We start from the raw sequence: 21352 nt of genomic DNA on the forward strand, positions 1-21352 counted from the left end.
TCCTAAGTGCACCACTCACCCTTTTCCCCTCATCAATTCTATGATTCACCTCATCTTTCATAGACCCATTTGCTGACACGTCCACTCCCAAATATCTGAATACATTCACCTCCTCCATACTCTCTCCCTCCAATCTGATATTCAATCTTTCATCACCTAATCTTTTTGTTATCCTCATAACCTTACTCTTTCCTGTATTCACTTTCAATTTTCTTCTTTTGCACACCCTACCAAATTCATCCACCAATCTCTGCAACTTCTCTTCAGAATCTCCCAAGAGCACAGTGTCATCAGCAAAGAGCAACTGTGACAACTCCCACTTTGTGTGTGATTCTTTATCTTTTAACTCCACGCCTCTTGCCAAGACCCTCGCATTTACTTCTCTTACAACCCCATCTATAAATATATTAAACAACCACGGTGGCATCACACATCCTTGTCTAAGGCCTACTTTTACTGGGAAATAATTTCCCTCTTTCCTACATACTCTAACTTGAGCCTCACTATCCTCGTAAAAACTCTTCACTGCTTTCAGTAACCTACCTCCTACACCATACACCTGCAACATCTGCCACATTGCCCCCCTATCCACCCTGTCATATGCCTTTTCCAAATCCATAAATGCCACAAAGACCTCTTTAGCCTTATCTAAATACTGTTCACTTATATGTTTCACTGTAAACACCTGGTCCACACACCCCCTACCTTTCCTAAAGCCTCCTTGTTCATCTGCTATCCTATTCTCCGTCTTACTCTTAATTCTTTCAATAATAACTCTACCATACACTTTACCAGGTATACTCAGCAGACTTATCCCCCTATAATTTTTCCACTCTCTTTTATCCCCTTTGCCTTTATACAAAGGAACTATGCATGCTCTCTGCCAATCCCTAGGTACCTTACCCTCTTCCATACATTTATTAAATAATTGCACCAACCACTCCAAAACTATATCCCCACCTGCTTTTAACATTTCTATCTTTATCCCATCAATCCCGGCTGCCTTACCCCCTTTCATTTTACCTACTGCCTCACGAACTTCCCCCACACTCACAACTGGCTCTTCCTCACTCCTACAAGATGTTGTTCCTCCTTGCCCTATACACAAAATCACAGCTTCCCTATCTTCATCAACATTTAACAATTCCTCAAAATATTCCCTCCATCTTCCCAATACCTCTAACTCTCCATTTAATAACTCTCCTCTCCTATTTTTAACTGACAAATCCATTTGTTCTCTAGGCTTTCTTAACTTGTTAATCTCACTCCAAAACTTTTTCTTATTTTCAACAAAATTTGTTGATAACATCTCACCCACTCTCTCATTTGCTCTCTTTTTACATTGCTTCACCACTCTCTTAACCTCTCTCTTTTTCTCCATATACTCTTCCCTCCTTGTATCACTTCTACTTTGTAAAAACTTCTCATATTCTAACTTTTTCTCCCTTACTACTCTCTTCACATCATCATTCCACCAATCGCTCCTCTTCCCTCCCGCACCCACTTTCCTGTAACCACAAATTTCTGCTGAACACTCTAACACGACATTTTTAAACCTACCCCATACCTCTTCGACCCCATTGCCTATGCTCTCATTAGCCCATCTATCCTCCAATAGCTGTTTATATCTTACCCTAACTGCCTCCTCTTTTAGTTTATAAACCTTCACCTCTCTCTTCCCTGATGCTTCTATTCTCCTTGTATCCCATCTACCTTTTACTCTCAGTGTAGCTACAACTAGAATGTGATCTGATATATCTGTGGCCCCTCTATAAACATGTACATCCTGAAGTCTACTCAACAGTATTTTATCTACCACTACATAATCCAACAAACTACTGTCATTTCGCCCTACATCATATCTTGTATACTTATTTATCCTCTTTTTCTTAAAATATGTATTACCTATAACTAAACCCCTTTCTATACAGAGTTCAATCAAAGGGCTCCCATTATCATTTACACCTGGCACCCCAAACTTACCTACCACACCCTCTCTAAAAGTTTCTCCTACTTTAGCATTCAGGTCCCCTACCACAATTACTCTCTCACTTGGTTCAAAGGCTCCTATACATTCACTTAACATCTCCCAAAATCTCTCTCTCTCCTCTGCATTCTTCTCTTCTCCAGGTACATACACGCTTATTATGACCCACTTCTCGCATCCAACCTTTACTTTAATCCACGTAATTCTTGAATTTACACATTCATATTCTCTTTTCTCCTTCCATAACTGATCATTCAACATTACTGCTACCCCTTCCTTTGCTCTAACTCTCTCAGATACTCCAGATTTAATCCCATTTATTTCCCCCCACCAAAACTCCCCTACCCCCTTCAGCTTTGTTTCGCTTAGGGCCAGGACATCCAACTTCTTTTCATTCATAACATCAGCAATCATCTGTTTCTTGTCATCTGCACTACATCCACGCACATTTAAGCATCCCAGTTTTATAAAGTTTTTCTTCTTCTCTTTTTTAGTAAATGTCTACAGGAGAAGGGGTTACTAGCGCATTGCTCCCGGCATTTTAGTCGCCTCATACGACACGCATGGCTTATGGAGGAAAGATTCTTTTCCACTTCACCATGGACAATAGAAGAAATAAAGAGGAACAAGAGCTATTTAGAAAAAGGAGAAAAACCTAGATGTATGTATATATATATATCTCTCATATATGTATATATATATGAGAGATATAAGCGACTATTGGCAGAAAGGTGGGCTAGTGCAAAGATGAGTAGTGGGGGGGGGGGTTGAAGAGGGTTGGAATAGTTTTAAAAATGCAGTATTAGAATGTGGGGCAGAAGTTTGTGGTTATAGGAGGGTGGGGGCAGGTGGAAAGAGGAGTGATTGGTGGAATGATGAAGTAAAGGGTGTGATAAAAGAGAAAAAGGTAGCTTATGAGAGGTTTTTACAAAGCAGAAGTGTTATAAGAAGAGCAGAGTATATGGAGAGTAAAAGAAAGGTGAAGAGAGTGGTGAGAGAGTGCAAAAGGAGAGCAGATGATAGAGTGGGAGAGCCACTGTCAAGAAATTTTAATGAAAATAAGAAAAAATTTTGAAGTGAGTTAAACAAGTTAAGAAAGCCTAGGGAAAGTATGGATTTGTCAGTTAAAAACAGAGTAGGGGAGTTAGTAGATGGGGAGAGGGAGGTTTTAGGTAGATGGCGATAATATTTTGAGGAACTTTTAAATGTTGAGGAAGAAAGGGAGGCAGTAATATCATGCACTGGCCAGGGAGGTATACCATCTTTTAGGAGTGAAGAAGAGCAGAATGTAAGTGTGGTGGAGGTACGTGAGGCATTACGTAGAATGAAAGGGGGTAAAGCAGCTGGAACTGATGGGGTCATGACAGAAATGTTAAAAGCAGGGGGTGATATAGTTTTGGAGTGGTTGGTACTTTTGTTTAATAAATGTATGAAAGAGGGGAAGGTACCTAGGGATTGGCAGAGAGCATGTATAGTCCCTTTATATAAAGGGAAAGGGGACAAAAGAGATTGTAAAAATTATAGAAGAATAAGTTTACTGAGTATACCAGGAAAAGTATTTGGTAGGGTTATAATTGAAAGAATTAGAGGTAAGACCGAATGTAGGATTGCGGATGAGCAGGGAGGTTTCAGAGTGGGTAGGGGACGTGTAGATCAAGTGTTTACATTTAAGCATATATGTGAACAATATTTAGATAAAGGTAGGGAAGTTTTTATTGCATTTATGAATTTAGAAAAGGCATATGATAGAGTGGATAGAGGAGCAATGTGGCAGATGTTGCAAGTTTATGGAATAGGTGGTAAGTTACTAAATGCTGTAAAGAGCTTTTATGAGGATAGTGAGGCTCAGGATAGGGTGTGTAGAAGAGAGGGAGATTACTTCCCGGTAAAAGTAGGTCTTAGACAGGGATGTGTAATGTCACCATGGTTGTTTAATATATTTATAGATGGGGTTGTAAAAGAAGTAAATGCTAGGGTGTTCGGGAGATGGGGTGGGATTAAATTATGGGGAATCAAATTCAAAATGGGAATTGACACAGTTACTTTTTGCTGATGATACTGTGCTTATGGGAGATTCTAAAGAAAAATTGCAAAGGTTAGTGGATGAGTTTGAGAATGTGTGTAAAGGTAGAAAGTTGAAAGTGAACATAGAAAAGAGTAAGGTGATGAGGGTATCAGATGATTTAGATAAAGAAAAATTGGATATCAAATTGGGGAGGAGGAGTATGGAAAAAGTGAATGTTTTCAGATACTTAGGAGTTGACGTGTCGGCGGATGGATTTATAAAGGATGAGGTTAATCATAGAATTGATGAAGGAAAAAAGGTGAGTGGTGCGTTGAGGTATATGTGGAGTCAAAAAACGTTATCTATGGAGGCAAAGAAGGGAATGTATGAAAGTATAGTAGTACCAACACTCTTATATGGATGTGAAGCTTGGGTGGTAAATGCAGCAGCGAGGAGACGGTTGGAGGCAGCGGAGATGTCCTGTCTAAGGGCAATGTGTAGTGTAAATATTATGCAGAAAATTCGGAGTGTGGAAATTAGGAGAAGGTGTGGAGTTAATAAAAGTATTAGTCAGAGGGCAGAAGAGGGGTTGTTGAGGTGGTTTGGTCATTTAGAGAGAATGGATCAAAGTAGAATGACATGGAAAGCATATAAATCTATAGGGGAAGGAAGGAGGGGTAGGGGTCGTCCTCGAAAGGGTTGGAAAGAGGGGTGTAAAGGAGGTTTTGTGGGCGAGGGGCTTGGACTTCCAGCAAGCGTGCATGAGCGTGTTAGATAGGAGTGAATGGAGACGAATGATACTTGGGACCTGACGATCTGTTGGAGTGTGAGCAGGGTAATATTTAGTGAAGGGATTCAGGGAAACCAGTTATTTTCATATAGTCGGACTTGAGTCCTGGAAATGGGAAGTACAATGCCTGCACTTTAAAGGAGTAGTTTGGGATATTGGCAGTTTGGAGGGATATGTTGTGTATCTTTATGCATATGTGTTTCTAAACTGTTGTATTCTGAGCACCTCTGCAAAAGCAGTGATAATGTGTGAGTGTGGTGAAAGTGTTGAATGATGATGAAAGTATTTTCTTTTTTGGGGATTTTCTTTCTTCTTTTGGGTCACCCTGCCTCGGTGGGAGACTGCCGACTTGTTGAAAAAAAAAATAAGAAATTATATATATGAGAGTAAAAGGTAGATGGGATACAAGGAGAATAGAAGCATCAGGGAAGAGAGAGGTCAAGGTTTATAAACTAAAAGAGGAGGCAGTTAGGGTAAGATATAAACAGCTATTGGAGGATAGATGGGCAAATGAGAGCATAGGCAATGGGGTCGAAGAGGTATGGGGTAGGATTAAAAATGTAGTGTTAGAGTGTTCAGCAGAAGTTTGTGGTTACAGGAAAGTGGGTGCAGGAGGGAAGAGGAGCGATTGGTGGAATGATGATGTAAAGAGAGTAGTAAGGGAGAAAAAGTTAGCATATGAGAAGTTTTTACAAAGTAGAAGTGATGCAAGGAGGGAAGAGTATATGGAGAAAAAGAGAGAGGTTAAGAGAGTGGTGAAGCAATGTAAAAAGAGAGCAAATGAGAGAGTGGGTGAGATGTTATCAACAAATTTTGTTGAAAATAAGAAAAAGTTTTGGAGTGAGATTAACAAGTTAAGAAAGCCTAGAGAACAAATGGATTTGTCAGTTAAAAATAGGAGAGGAGAGTTATTAAATGGAGAGTTAGAGGTATTGGGAAGATGGAGGGAATATTTTGAGGAATTGTTAAATGTTGATGAAGATAGGGAAGCTGTGATTTCGTGTATAGGGCAAGGAGGAATAACATCTTGTAGGAGTGAGGAAGAGCCTGTTGTGAGTGTGGGGGAAGTTCGTGAGGCAGTAGGTAAAATGAAATGGGGTAAGGCAGCCGGGATTGATGGGATAAAGATAGAAATGTTAAAAGCAGGTGGGGATATAGTTTTGGAGTGGTTGGTGCAATTATTTAATAAATGTATGGAAGAGGGTAAGGTACCTAGGGATTGGTAGAGAGCATGCATAGTTCCTTTGTATAAAGGCAAAGGGGATAAAAGAGAGTGCAAAAATTATAGGGGGATAAGTCTGTTGAGTGTACCTGGTAAAGTGTATGGTAGAGTTATAATTGAAAGAATTAAGAGTAAGACGGAGAATAGGATAGCAGATGAACAAGGAGGCTTTAGGAAAGGTAGGGGGTGTGTGGACCAGGTGTTTACAGTGAAACATATAAGTGAACAGTATTTAGATAAGGCTAAAGAGGTCTTTGTGGCATTTATGGATTTGGAAAAGGCGTATGACAGGGTGGATAGGGGGGCAATGTGGCAGATGTTGCAAGTGTATGGTGTAGGAGGTAGGTTACTGATAGCAGTGAAGAGTTTTTACGAGGATAGTGAGGCTCAAGTTAGAGTGTGTAGGAAAGAGGGAAATTATTTCCCAGTAAAAGTAGGCCTTAGACAAGGATGTGTGATATCACCATGGTTGTTTAATATATTTATAGATGGGGTTGTAAGAGAAGTAAATGCGAGGGTCTTGGCAAGAGACGTGGAGTTAAAAGATAAAGAATCACACACAAAGTGGGAGTTGTCACAGCTGCTCTTTGCTGATGACACTGTGCTCTTGGGAGATTCTGAAGAGAAGTTGCAGAGATTGGTGGATGAATTTGGTAGGGTGTGCAAAAGAAGAAAATTAAAGGTGAATACAGGAAATAGTAAGGTTGTGAGGATAACAAAAAGATTAGGTGATGAAAGATTGAATATCAGATTGGAGGGAGAGAGTATGGAGGAGGTGAATGTATTCAGATATTTGGGAGTGGACGTGTCAGCGGATGGGTCTATGAAAGATGAGGTGAATCATAGAATTGATGAGGGAAAAAGAGTGAGTGGTGCACTTAGGAGTCTGTGGAGACAAAGAACTTTGTCCTTGGAGGCAAAGAGGGGAATGTATGAGAGTATAGTTTTACCAACGCTCTTATATGGGTGTGAAGCATGGGTGATGAATGTTGCAGCGAGGAGAAGGCTGGAGGCAGTGGAGATGTCATGTCTGAGGGCAATGTGTGGTGTGAATATAATGCAGAGAATTCGTAGTTTGGAAGTTAGGAGGAGGTGTGGGATTACCAAAACTGTTGTCCAGAGGGCTGAGGAAGGGTTGTTGAGGTGGTTCGGACATGTGGAGAGAATGGAGCGAAACAGAATGACTTCAAGAGTATATCAGTCTGTAGTGGAAGGAAGGCGGGGTAGGGGTCGGCCTAGGAAAGGTTGGAGGGAGGGGGTAAAGGAGGTTTTGTGTGCGAGGGGCTTGGACTTCCAGCAGGCATGCATGAGCGTGTTTGATAGGAGTGAATGGAGACAAATGGTTTTTAATACTTGACGTGCTGTTGGAGTGTGAGCAAAGTAACATTTATGAAGGGATTCAGGGAAACCGGCAGGCCGGACTTGAGTCCTGGAGATGGGAAGTACAGTGCCTGCACTCTGAAGGAGGGGTGTTAATGTTGCAGTTTAACCCTTTTAGGGTTTTCGTCGTACTAGTACGTCTTACGCGTAGGGGTTTTTGACGTACTAGTACTCATAAATTCTAGCGACCTCAAATCTAGTGGGAGAAAGCTAGTAGGCCTTCATATGAAAGAATGGGTCTATGTGGTCAGTGTGCACAGTCTAAAAAAAATCCTGCAGCACACGGTGCATAATGAGAAAAAAAAAACTTTTTCCATTTTTTTTTAATAAATCAGCGAATTTGCAGTGTATTTTCGTATAGTATTTTTGTTGTATTCTAGTTTTCTTGGTCTCATTTTATAGAATGGAAGACATATTACTGAAATTGAGATGATTTTGACTGGTTTTACAATGAAAGGTGCCTTGAAATTGAGCTCAAAGTAGCAGAAATGTTCGATTTTTACCAAACTTCAAAAGTAAACAAATCGTGCCAAGCGTGCAATACACGTCAACTGGTGAGTCTAATATTCTTTCACAAGTGCACCAATAATATTTATACCATTTTTTACACTAATGCAGTAGTCTGCATAACAGTAAATCTTATATTTTTTGTGAGAATAAAAATTCAAAGTGGAAAGCAAAAGAATATAAGAGGGGCCTTGAGACGTGACTAATGACTAGAGGAAATGTCAATTTATTGCCAGGAATGTCTTTCTTGTTTATTCTGGACCCTATTCCGAAATTGGCATCTTTTGAAATTTGTGTGAAATTGGCAAAATTGCTAAATTCTGACCACTGTACTGGATAGTTGAATTTATAAATGGGTGGTTTCTTGCACCCATTCGATAGAAAAAATGGAGTTCTAGCGAAATATTCATGTTTTTTGTCGACTAGTACAGTGAAATTGGCCGAAAATGGGGCTCAAAGTGGGCAAAATCGCCGATCCGTAAACATCGCCGAGACCGCAAACTTTGCGAGAGCATAATTCCGTAAGTTTTCTATCAAATTTCAAACTTTTGGTGTCGTTATGATCGGGAAAAGATTCTCTATCTTTTCATAAGAGAAAATAATTTTTTTTTTTTTAAATTTGGCCGACCCTGAGAACGAGTTTCGGAGAGGGCCTGTCGACCCTCAAAGGGTTAAAAACTGTAGTGTAAAGCACCCTTCTGGCAAGACAGTGATGGAGTGAATGATGGTGAAAGTTTTTCTTTTTCGGGCCACCCTGCCTTGGTGGGAATCGGCCAGTGTGAAAATAACATAAAAAAAAAAAAAATATATATATATATATATATATATATATATATATATATATATATATATATATATATATATATATATATATATATATATATATATATATATTTATATATATTTATATATATTTATATATTGGCAGTTTGGAGGGATATGTTGTGTATCTTTATATGTATGTGCTTCTAAACTGTTGTATTCTGAGCACCTCTGCAAAAACAGTGATTATGTGTGAGTGTGGTGAAAGTGTTGAATGACGATGAAAGCATTTTCTTTTTGGGGATTTTCTTTTTTTTTTGGGTCACCCTGCCTCGGTGGGAGATGGCCGACTTGTTGAAAAAAAAAAATATACATATATATATATATATATATATATATATATATATATATATATATATATATATATATATATATATATATATATATATATATATATATATATATATATATAATATATATATATATATATATAGATGTATATATATAATTATATAATTATATATATATATATCTATATAATATATATATATATCTATATAATATATATATATATCTATATAATATATATATATATCTATATAATATATATATATATCTATATAATATATATTTTTTTTTTTTTTTTTCAACAAGTCGGCCGTCTCCCACCGAGGCAGGGTGACCCAAAAAAGAAAGAAAATCCCCAAAAAGAAAATACTTTCATCATCATTCAACACTTTCACCACACTCGCACATTATCACTGTTTTTGCAGAGGTGCTCAGAATACAACAGTCTAGAAGCATAAACATATAAAGATACACAACATATCCCTCCAAACTGCCAATATCCCAAACCCCTCCTTTAAAGTGCAGGCATTGTACTTCCCATTTCCAGGACTCAAGTCCGACTATATGAAAATAACCGGTTTCCCTGAATCCCTTCACTAAATATTACCCTGCTCACACTCCAACAGATCGTCAGGTCCCAAGTACCATTCGTCTCCATTCACTCCTATCTAACACGCTCACGCACGCTTGCTGGAAGTCCAAGCCCCTTACCCACAAAACCTCCTTTACCCCCTCTCTCCAACCCTTTCGAGGACGACCCCTACCCCGCCTTCCTTCCCCTATAGATTTATATGCTTTCCATGTCATTCTACTGTGATCCATTCTCTCTAAATGACCAAACCACCTCAACAACCCCTCTTCTGCCCTCTGACTAATACTTTTATTAACTCCACACCTTCTCCTAATTTCCACACTCCGAATTTTCTGCATAATATTTACACCACACATTGCCCTTAAACAGGACATCTCCGCTGCCTCCAACCGTCTCCTCGCTGCTGCATTTACCACCCAAGCTTCACACCCATATAAGAGTGTTGGTACTACTATACTTTCATACATTCCCTTCTTTGCCTCCATAGATAACGTTTTTTGACTCCACATATACCTCAACGCACCACTCACCTTTTTTCCCTCATCAATTCTATGATTAACCTCATCCTTCATAAATCCATCCGCCGACACGTCAACTCCCAAGTATCTGAAAACATTCACTTCTTCCATACTCCTCCTCCCCAATTTGATATCCAATTTTTCTTTATCTAAATCATTTGACACCCTCATCACCTTACTCTTTTCTATGTTCACTTTCAACTTTCTACCTTTACACACATTCCCAAACTCATCCACTAACTTTTGCAATTTTTCTTTAGAATCTCCCATAAGCACAGTATCATCAGCAAAAAGTAACTGTGTCAATTCCCATTTTGAATTTGATTCCCCATAATTTAATCCCACCCCTCTCCCAAACACCCTAGCATTTACTTCCTTTACAACCCCATCTATAAATATATTAAACAACCATGGTGACATTACACATCCCTGTCTAAGACCTACTTTTACCGGGAAGTAGTCTCCCTCTCTTCTACACACCCTAACCTGAGCCTCACTATCCTCATAAAAACTCTTTACAGCATTTAATAACTTACCACCTATTCCATATACTTGCAACATCTGCCACATTGCTCCTCTATCCACTCTATCATATGCCTTTTCTAAATCCATAAATGCAATAAAAACTTCCCTATCTTTATCTAAATACTGTTCACATATATGCTTCAATGTAAACACCTGATCTACACATCCCCTACCCACTCTAAAACCTCCTTGCTCATCCGCAATCCTACATTCTGTCTTACCTCTAATTCTTTCAATTATAACCCTACCGTACACTTTTCCTGGTATACTCAGTAAGCTTATTCCTCTATAATTTTTACAGTCTCTTTTGTCCCCTTTCCCTTTATATAAAGGGACTATACATGCTCTCTGCCAATCCCTAGGTACCTTCCCCTCTTTCATACATTTATTAAACAAAAGTACCAACCACTCCAACACTATATCCCCCCCTGCTTTTAACATTTCTGTCATGATCCCATCAGTTCCAGCTGCTTTACCCCCTTTCATTTTACGTAATGCCTCACGTACCTCCCCCACACTTACATTCTGCTCTTCTTCACTCCTAAAAGATGGTATACCTCCCTGACCAGTGCATGAAATTACTGCCTCTGTTTCTTCCTTAACATTTAAAAGTTCCTCAAAATATTCTCGCCATCTACCCAATACCTCCATCTCCCCATCTACTAACTCCCCTACTCTGTTTTTAACTGACAAATCCATATTTTCCCTAGGCTTTCTTAACTTGTTTAACTCACTCCAAAATTTTTTCTTATTTTCATTAAAATTTCTTGACAGTGCCTCTCCCACTCTATCATCTGCTCTCCTTTTGCACTCTCTCACCACTCTCTTTACCTTTCTTTTACTCTCCATATACTCTGCTCTTCTTATAACACTTCTGCTTTGTAAAAACCTCTCATAAGCTACCTTTTTCTCTTTTATCACACCCTTTACTTCATCATTCCACCAATCACTCCTCTTTCCTCCTGCCCCCACCCTCCTATAACCACAAACTTCTGCCCCACATTCTAATACTGCATTTTTAAAACTATTCCAACCCTCTTCAACCCCCCCACTACTCATCTTTGCACTAGCCCACCTTTCTGCCAATAGTCGCTTATATCTCACCCGAACTTCCTCCTCCCTTAGTTTATACACTTTCACTTCCCTCTTACTTGTTGTTGCCACCTTCCTCTTTTCCCATCTACCTCTTACTCTAACTGTAGCTACAACTAAATAATGATCCGATATATCAGTTGCCCCTCTATAAACATGTACATCCTGGAGCCTACCCATCAACCTTTTATCCACCAATACATAATCTAATAAACTACTTTCATTACGTGCTACATCATACCTTGTATATTTATTTATCCTCTTTTTCATAAAATATGTATTACTTATTACCAAATTTCTTTCTACACATAGCTCAATTAAAGGCTCCCCATTTACATTTACCCCTGGCACCCCAAATTTACCTACTACTCCCTCCATAACATTTTTACCCACTTTAGCATTAAAATCCCCAACCACCATTACTCTCACACTTGATTCAAAACTCCCCACGCATTCACTCAACATTTCCCAAAATCTCTCTCTCTCCTCTACACTTCTCTCTTCTCCAGGTGCATACACGCTTATTATAACCCACTTTTCACATCCAATCTTTATTTTACTCCACATAATCCTTGAATTAATACATTTATAGTCCCTCTTTTCCTGCCATAGCTTATCCTTCAACATTATTGCTACTCCTTCTTTAGCTCTAACTCTATTTGAAACCCCTGACCTAATCCCATTTATTCCTCTCCACTGAAACTCTCCCACCCCCTTCAGCTTTGTTTCACTTAAAGCCAGGACATCCAGCTTCTTCTCATTCATAACATCCACAATCATCTCTTTCTTATCATCTGCACAACATCCACGCACATTCATATATATATATATATATATACATATATATATATAATATATATATATACATATATATATATATATACATATATACATATACATATATATATACATATATACATATACATATATATATATATAGATGGGCTAATGAGAGCATAGGCAATGGGGTCGAAGAGGTATGGGGTAGGTTTAAAAATGTAGTGTTAGAGTGTTCAGCAGAAGTTTGTGGTTACAGGAAAGTGGGTGCAGGAGGGAAGAGGAGCGATTGGTGGAATGATGATGTAAAGAGAGTAGTAAGGGAGAAAAAGTTAGCATATGAGAAGTTTTTACAAAGTAGAAGTGATGCAAGGAGGGAAGAGTATATGGAGAAAAAGAGAGAAGTTAAGAGAGTGGTGAAGCAATGTAAAAAGAGAGCAAATGAGAGAGTGGGTGAGATGTTATCAACAAATTTTGTTGAAAATAAGAAAAAGTTTTGGAATGAGATTAACAAGTTAAGAAAGCCTAGAGAACAAATGGATTTGTCAGTTAAAAATAGGAGAGGAGAGTTATTAAATGGAGAGTTAGAGGTATTGGGAAGATGGAGGGAATATTTTGAGGAATTGTTAAATGTTGATGAAGATAGGGAAGCTGTGATTTCGTGTATAGGGCAAGGAGGAATAACATCTTGTAGGAGTGAGGAAGAGCCAGTTGTGAGTGTGGGGGAAGTTCGTGAGGCAGTAGGTAAAATGAAAGGGGGTAAGGCAGCCGGGATTGATGGGATAAAGATAGAAATGTTAAAAGCAGGTGGGGATATAGTTTTGGAGTGGTTGGTGCAATTATTTAATAAATGTATGGAAGAGGGTAAGGTACCTAGGGATTGGCAGAGAGCATGCATAGTTCCTTTGTATAAAGGCAAAGGGGACAAAAGAGAGTGCAAAAATTATAGGGGGATAAGTCTGTTGAGTGTACCTGGTAAAGTGTATGGTAGAGTTATAATTGAAAGAATTAAGAGTAAGACGGAGAATAGGATAGCAGATGAACAAGGAGGCTTTAGGAAAGGTAGGGGGTGTGTGGACCAGGTGTTTACAGTGAAACATATAAGTGAACAGTATTTAGATAAGGCTAAAGAGGTCTTTGTGGCATTTATGGATTTGGAAAAGGCGTATGACAGGGTGGATAGGGGGGCAATGTGGCAGATGTTGCAAGTGTATGGTGTAGGAGGTAGGTTACTGAAAGCAGTGAAGAGTTTTTACGAGGATAGTGAGGCTCAAGTTAGAGTATGTAGGAAAGAGGGAAATTATTTCCCAGTAAAAGTAGGCCTTAGACAAGGATGTGTGATGTCACCGTGGTTGTTTAATATATTTATAGATGGGGTTGTAAGAGAAGTAAATGCGAGGGTCTTGGCAAGAGGCGTGGAGTTAAAAGATAAAGAATCACACACAAAGTGGGAGTTGTCACAGCTGCTCTTTGCTGATGACACTGTGCTCTTGGGAGATTCTGAAGAGAAGTTGCAGAGATTGGTGGATGAATTTGGTAGGGTGTGCAAAAGAAGAAAATTAAAGGTGAATACAGGAAAGAGTAAGGTTATGAGGATAACAAAAAGATTAGGTGATGAAAGATTGAATATCAGATTGGAGGGAGAGAGTATGGAGGAGGTGAACGTATTCAGATATTTGGGAGTGGACGTGTCAGCGGATGGGTCTATGAAAGATGAGGTGAATCATAGAATTGATGAGGGAAAAAGAGTGAGTGGTGCACTTAGGAGTCTGTGGAGACAAAGAACTTTGTCCTTGGAGGCAAAGAGGGGAATGTATGAGAGTATAGTTTTACCAACGCTCTTATATGGGTGTGATGCGTGGGTGATGAATGTTGCAGCGAGGAGAAGGCTGGAGGCAGTGGAGATGTCGTGTCTGATGGCAATGTGTGGTGTGAATATAATGCAGAGAATTCGTAGTTTGGAAGTTAGGAGGAGGTGCGGGATTACCAAAACTGTTGTCCAGAGGGCTGAGGAAGGGTTGTTGAGGTGGTTCGGACATGTAGAGAGAATGGAGCGAAACAGAATGACTTCAAGAGTGTATCAGTCTGTAGTGGAAGGAAGGCGGGGTAGGGGTCGGCCTAGGAAGGGTTGGAGGGAGGGGGTAAAGGAGGTTTTGTGTGCGAGGGGCTTGGACTTCCAGCAGGCATGCGTGAGCGTGTTTGATAGGAGTGAATGGAGACAAATGGTTTTTAATACTTGACGTGCTGTTGGAGTGTGAGCAAAGTAACATTTATGAAGGGATTCAGGGAAACCGGCAGGCCGGACTTGAGTCCTGGAGATGGGAAGTACAGTGCCTGCACTCTGAAGGAGGGGTGTTAATGTTGCAGTTTAAAAACTGTAGTGTAAGGCACCCTTCTGGCAAGACAGTGATGGAGTGAATGATGGTGAAAGTTTTTCTTTTTCGGGCCACCCTGCCTTGGTGGGAATCGGCCATTGTGATAATAATAATAATAATAATAATAATAATATATATATATATATATATATATATATATATATATATATATATATATATATATATATATATATATATATATATATATATATATATATATATATATATTAAAGGGGTATATATATAGGAAGGGGTAGCAGTAATGTTGAATGATCAGTTATGGAAGGAGAAAAGAGAATATGAATGTGTAAATTCAAGAATTATGTGGATTAAAGTAAAGGTTGGATGCGAGAAGTGGGTCATAATAAGCGTGTATGCACCTGGAGAAGAGAGGAATGCAGAGAAGAGAGAGAGATTTTGGGAGATGTTAAGTGAATGTATAGGAGCCTTTGAACCAAGTGAGAGAGTAATTGTGGTAGGGGACCTGAATGCTAAAGTAGGAGAAACTTTTAGAGAGGGTGTGGTAGGTAAGTTTGGGGTGCCAGGTGTAAATGATAATGGGAGCCCTTTGATTGAACTTTGTATAGAAAGGGGTTTAGTTATAGGTAATACATATTTTAAGAAAAAGAGGATAAATAAGTATACAAGATATGATGTAGGGCGAAATGACAGTAGTTTGTTGGATTATGTATTGGTAGATAAAAGACTGTTGAGTAGACTTCAGGATGTACGTGTTTATAGAGGGGCCACAGATATATCAGATCACTTTCTAGTTGTAGCTACACTGAGAGTAAAAGGTAGATGGGATACAAGGAGAATAGAAGCATCAGGGAAGAGAGAGGTGAAGGTTTATAAACTAAAAGAGGAGGCAGTTAGGGTAAGATATAAACAGCTATTGGACGATAGATGGGCTAATGAGAGTATAGGCAATGGGGTCGAAGAGGTATGGGGTAGGTTTAAAAATGTAGTGTTAGAGTGTTCAGCAGAAGTTTGTGGTTACAGGAAAGTGGGTGCGGGAGGGAAGAGGAGCGATTGGTGGAATGATGATGTAAAGAGAGTAGTAATGGAGAAAAAGTTAGCATATGAGAAGTTTTTACAAAGTAGAAGTGATGCAAGGAGGGAAGAGTATATGGAGAAAAAGAGAGAGGTTAAGAGAGTGGTGAAGCAATGTAAAAAGAGAGCAAATGAGAGAGTGGGTGAGATGTTATCAACAAATTTTGTTGAAAATAAGAAAAAGTTTTGGAGTGAGATTAACAAGTTAAGAAAGCCTAGAGAACAAATGGATTTGTCAGTTAAAAATAGGAGAGGAGAGTTATTAAATGGAGAGTTAGAGGTATTGGGAAGATGGAGGGAATATTTTGAGGAATTGTTAAATGCTGATGAAGATAGGGAAGCTGTGATTTCATGTATAGGACAAGGAGGAATAACATCTTGTAGGAGTGAGGAAGAGCCAGTTGTGAGTGTGGGGGAAGTTCGTGAGGCAGTAGGTAAAATGAAAGGGGGTAAGGCAGCCGGGATTGATGGGATAAAGATAGAAATGTTAAAAGCAGGTGGGGATATAGTTTTGGAGTGGTTGGTGCAATTATTTAATAAATGTATGGAAGAGGGTAAGGTACCTAGGGATTGGCAGAGAGCATGCATAGTTCCTTTGTATAAAGGCAAAGGGGATAAAAGAGAGTGCAAAAATTATAGGGGGATAAGTCTGCTGAGTATACCTGGTAAAGTGTATGGTAGAGTTATTATTGAAGGAATTAAGAGTAAGACAGAGAATAGGATAGCAGATGAACAAGGAGGCTTTAGGAAAGGTAGGGGGTGTGTGGACCAGGTGTTTACAGTGAAACATATAAGTGAACAGTATTTAGATAAGGCTAAAGAGGTCTTTGTGGCATTTATGGATTTGGAAAAGGCGTATGACAGGGTGGATAGGGGGGCAATGTGGCAGATGTTGTAAGTGTATGGTGTAGGAGGTAGGTTACTGATAGCAGTGAAGAGTTTTTACGAGGATAGTGAGGCTCAAGTTAGAGTGTGTAGGAAAGAGGGAAATTATTTCCCAGTAAAAGTAGGCCTTAGACAAGGATGTGTGATATCACCATGGTTGTTTAATATATTTATAGATGGGGTTGTAAGAGAAGTAAATGCGAGGGTCTTGGCAAGAGGCGTGGAGTTAAAAGATAAAGAATCACACACAAAGTGGGAGTTGTCACAGCTGCTCTTTGCTGATGACACTGTGCTCTTGGGAGATTCTGAAGAGAAGTTGCAGAGATTGGTGGATGAATTTGGTAGGGTGTGCAAAAGAAGAAAATTAAAGGTGAATACAGGAAAGAGTAAGGTTGTGAGGATAACAAAAAGATTAGGTGATGAAAGATTGAATATCAGATTGGAGGGAGAGAGTATGGAGGAGGTGAATGTATTCAGATATTTGGGAGTGGACGTGTCAGCGGATGGGTCTATGAAAGATGAGGTGAATCATAGAATTGATGAGGGGAAAAGAGTGAGTGGTGCACTTAGGAGTCTGTGGAGACAAAGAACTTTGTCCTTGGAGGCAAAGAGGGGAATGTATGAGAGTATAGTTTTACCAACGCTCTTATATGGGTGTGAAGCATGGGTGATGAAAGTTGCAGCGAGGAGAAGGCTGGAGGCAGTGGAGATGTCATGTCTGAGGGCAATGTGTGGTGTGAATATAATGCAGAGAATTCGTAGTTTGGAAGTTAGGAGGAGGTGCGGGATTACCAAAACTGCTGTCCATAGGGCTGAGGAAGGGTTGTTGAGGTGGTTCGGACATGTAGAGAGAATGGAGCGAAACAGAATGACTTCAAGAGTGTATCAGTCTGTAGTGGAAGGAAGGCGGGGTAGGGGTCGGCCTAGGAAAGGTTGGAGAGAGGGGGTAAAGGAGGTTTTGTGTGCGAGGGGCTTGGACTTCCAGCAGGCATGCGTGAGCGTGTTTGATAGGAGTGAATGGAGACAAACGGTTTTTAATACTTGACGTGCTGTTGGAGTGTGAGCAAAGTAACATTTATGAAGGGGTTCAGGGAAACTGGCAGGCCGGACTTGAGTCCTGGAGATGGGAAGTGCAGTGCCTGCACTCTGAAGGAGGGGTGTTAATGTAGCAGTTAAAAAACTGTAGTGTAAAGCACCCTTCTGGCAAGACAGTGATGGAGTGAATGATGATGAAAGTTTTTCTTTTTCGGGCCACCCTGCCTTGGTGGGAATCGGCCAATGTGATAATAATAAAATAAAAAAAAATATATATATATAATACCTAATCTAAATTATCCATTGAAGGGGTTTGAGTCTTGTCATTGTTCACATACTTGTCAAGATTAAATGCCATGAGTTAAGCACTAATCTTCGAAGTGATTTTTTTTTTCCAGACCCCCTCTTACACCCCTCCATCAACAAGACATAAAGCCACCCAAGATTCTCACAAGGGAGAGGTGAGTAAAACATTCCAGTTATCAGTAGTTTGTGACTTAGGTGGATGCCTTCATCTTTTGGCTTACCTGTAAAGCTGTTTAAATGTCATCACTGTTTAAAGAGTTTATATTGCATTAGAGTAACTATAAATTACTTAGTAATCAAATTAGTTAACCCCCAAATTAGAGATGAAACTGGTCAATGTTTCAGTCAGTCCTGCACTACTCATGTCATCTAGTTTTGTCTCCAGTTTGTAGGTTGTGAATTTCACCTGGACTTGAGTCCTGGAGGTGGTAAGTACAGTGTCTGCACTCAGAAGGAGTGGGATTGTTGCAGTTTGGACAGTTATCTGAATTGGTGTCATTATATTTTTGGCAAAACAGTGATGGAATTTATGATGGTGAATGTATTTCCTCTTTTTTTTCATAACACTACTTCAGTGTGAGATGGCTAGTGTATTAAAAAATGATCTGGAATTATTTAATGTTTACATACATTTTACCCAGATTGGATTGATTGATATGAACTCATCAAAGGTGTGTGTGTGTGTCCATCCGCTCACGACCTGTCCATCACGTCTGTCATATACCTACTCTTAGAATTATGTGTGCAGTCTGCCTCCACCTTTTCCTCACCGAGATCATTCCACATTCTGACCACAGTGAGACTGAAGAAATGCAACCAGACATCCCTGTGGCTCATCTGTATCTTTAATATTCAGCTGTGCCCTCAAGTTCCTGTTTCCTCTCAAACATCCTGCCCCTGTCTGCACTATTAGTTCCCTTGAGTATTTTGTATGTTATCATCCTCAACCTCCCTGGTTTTCCCTGGCATTTCTGTCCTCCAGTGTCATTAGGTTTAGTTCCATTTTCCTCATAGTTCATGCCCCTCAAGAGGACACAGGTAGAAACAGAAAATACAGATTAACTATAGAGATGTAAGAAAGTATTCATATTCCTTGGTCTCAGGGTGATTGAAAAGTGGAATAACTTGGATGAGTCAGTGGCACCTTACCTTTGATATACCTTTGATGAGTTTTGAGAGTCCCTCTACTCTCGGAGCGTGGCCATGGGCCAGGCTCGTTTGGTGCTTGCCTGGTCAACCAGGCAAATTCAATACACAGCTTCAGGAGTAGATATGGTAAGGCCTAAGATGCCAGAAATCAGCCAAGAGCTGAGTCTTGGTCCCTGTAAACAACTCAGCCAGTACACAAGTGTAATCACAGAGACTGAAGCCACAAACACTCAGTAATGACCCATCAGTGACAGAGCCCAGTGATCAGTCTGGCCTTATGGGAACCGGGTATTTTTATTCTGTGAGACAGATCTACTAGTCAAATCTTCATTAAAAATTTTACCGAACATATACAGCTGTATTATTTAGCTATGGTTAAAGTTTTGTACAAATTGGCTAACTGAACAAAAATTGTTTGTAGACTTATCAAGTTGCAAAGTGTGCAGTTAAAATTTAATACTACACATTTTAACTGACTTTATGGTGTTCATTGTTTCTCAGTGCAGTAGTAAACCCTCAGTATAACAGACTTGTGCAAGAAAGGTATAAAATACCGACAATATGAAAGTTAAGACACATGTGCAACATCTGGATATCTTTATTGTAGACGTTTCGCCATCCAGTGGCTTTATCAATACAGATTCTAGGACATAATTAGAAGACAGTAGAACTATATACAAAAGATGAGGTAATCAGTCCCTCAGCCTTGGAGTTAGTGTTCACAGCATCGTGGTGGAGGAGAATCTGGAGCAAAGGCAAGAAGACTGGCTGTTATATAGGCATCAGTGGATAAGGACGGGCAGCAGACGAGGGCATAGTCACTGGTAGGCGGGATTCCCCAGTGGAAGTAGGTCCTTCCCAAAGAGATGGGTTAGTTGCAGCAGCTGTGAAGAAGGTCTTGTAGATGTCCTCTGAACCAAGATTCCATGATGTTGCAGTGTCTGACAAGTTGTGCAAGTTAAGACACATCCCGCCTACCAGTGAAACGTCTACAATAAAGATATCCAGATGTTGCACATGTGTCTTAACTTTCATATAACAGACTTCTAAAGTTATAGGCAATATCCACTGGGTATATATATCATGTGGGAGTTCGACACGTGGATTAGGTAAGAAATACTCACGTAGGCTGGTCGTACGTATAATTACAGATAATGTGGGTAGCGCCCTTACAGCCGTACCTATCTCTCTCGCTCCTCTCGTAACACTGACTGACTGGCCGCCCACAGTACCCATATGTGAGAGGGACTTTGAATACTGTCAGGTCAGCGCAATATGAGTTCAGACAGTGACTCAGGCAGAGACGGTTGGTCGTTGAGTCAATGGTACACTGGTTACTGGTAACTGGTTACTACTACTGAGAGCTCGGCGACGCTAACGTATGTCGTCCCGACATACAACTAATACAAACTAGAGATGGCAGGTGTACTGCTTGGGCTGATTCTATACAATGTCAAAGTACACAACAATTAAACATTATAACATACATAAGTAGAACATTGGAATGGAAGCTTACGTAACTGAAACTGTAATGCAATACAAGGTATAATATAGCACAACTTAAAACTCAACAAATGAACATTGAACTCAACGTTGAGATTACAAGTGATAAAAAAAAAAATTTTGATCGATCGATCTGTATTCATGTGATCTACGGATTCTGAGGAAGGAATATATACAAAGAAAGAGTGTTTAACAGAAAGGCAGATTCGGTGCACTCAAATCTAGACTGTTAACTCTCAGAATGCGGAGAGAACATGAACACAAAAAAAAATTCTTGAATACTGATAAGTTGATACTGTAATTATTCATCTATACAGGTTATTTACATTTAACCCCAACTCTGCTAGGGTGAGATTGACATATGCAGAATGGGTGTCATCTCTGGGAGGATCAAACTCTGTAGCATTGGCTAACTCATGCTGTATTTGAGGCAAATCTGAATTGGATTTTACAAATGATACTTGAGGATTTCTCAATACCTGTCGTGTACGTAGGGAATAACGACATTCAGGTTGATCGTCTGACTGAGTATCAGAGGAAG

At 39.6% G+C, this 21352-nt stretch overlaps 1 protein-coding gene across 3 annotated transcripts in view; it reads left to right on the forward strand.

Moving 5' to 3' along the window:
* LOC128686850 (zinc finger CCCH domain-containing protein 18-like) overlaps window positions 1-21352 on the forward strand; it is a 177131-nt gene that overhangs the window by 105346 nt on the left and 50433 nt on the right. For all 3 annotated transcript variants that reach the window (XM_070082415.1, XM_070082416.1, XM_070082414.1), the window contains exon 12: window positions 18252-18314. In XM_070082415.1, coding sequence (XP_069938516.1) covers window positions 18252-18314 — 63 coding nt within the window. The remainder of the gene's footprint in view (window positions 1-18251; window positions 18315-21352) is intronic.

The sequence above is a fragment of the Cherax quadricarinatus genome, chromosome 7 (assembly GCF_038502225.1).
Source record: "Cherax quadricarinatus isolate ZL_2023a chromosome 7, ASM3850222v1, whole genome shotgun sequence".
Lineage (NCBI taxonomy): Eukaryota > Metazoa > Arthropoda > Malacostraca > Decapoda > Parastacidae > Cherax > Cherax quadricarinatus.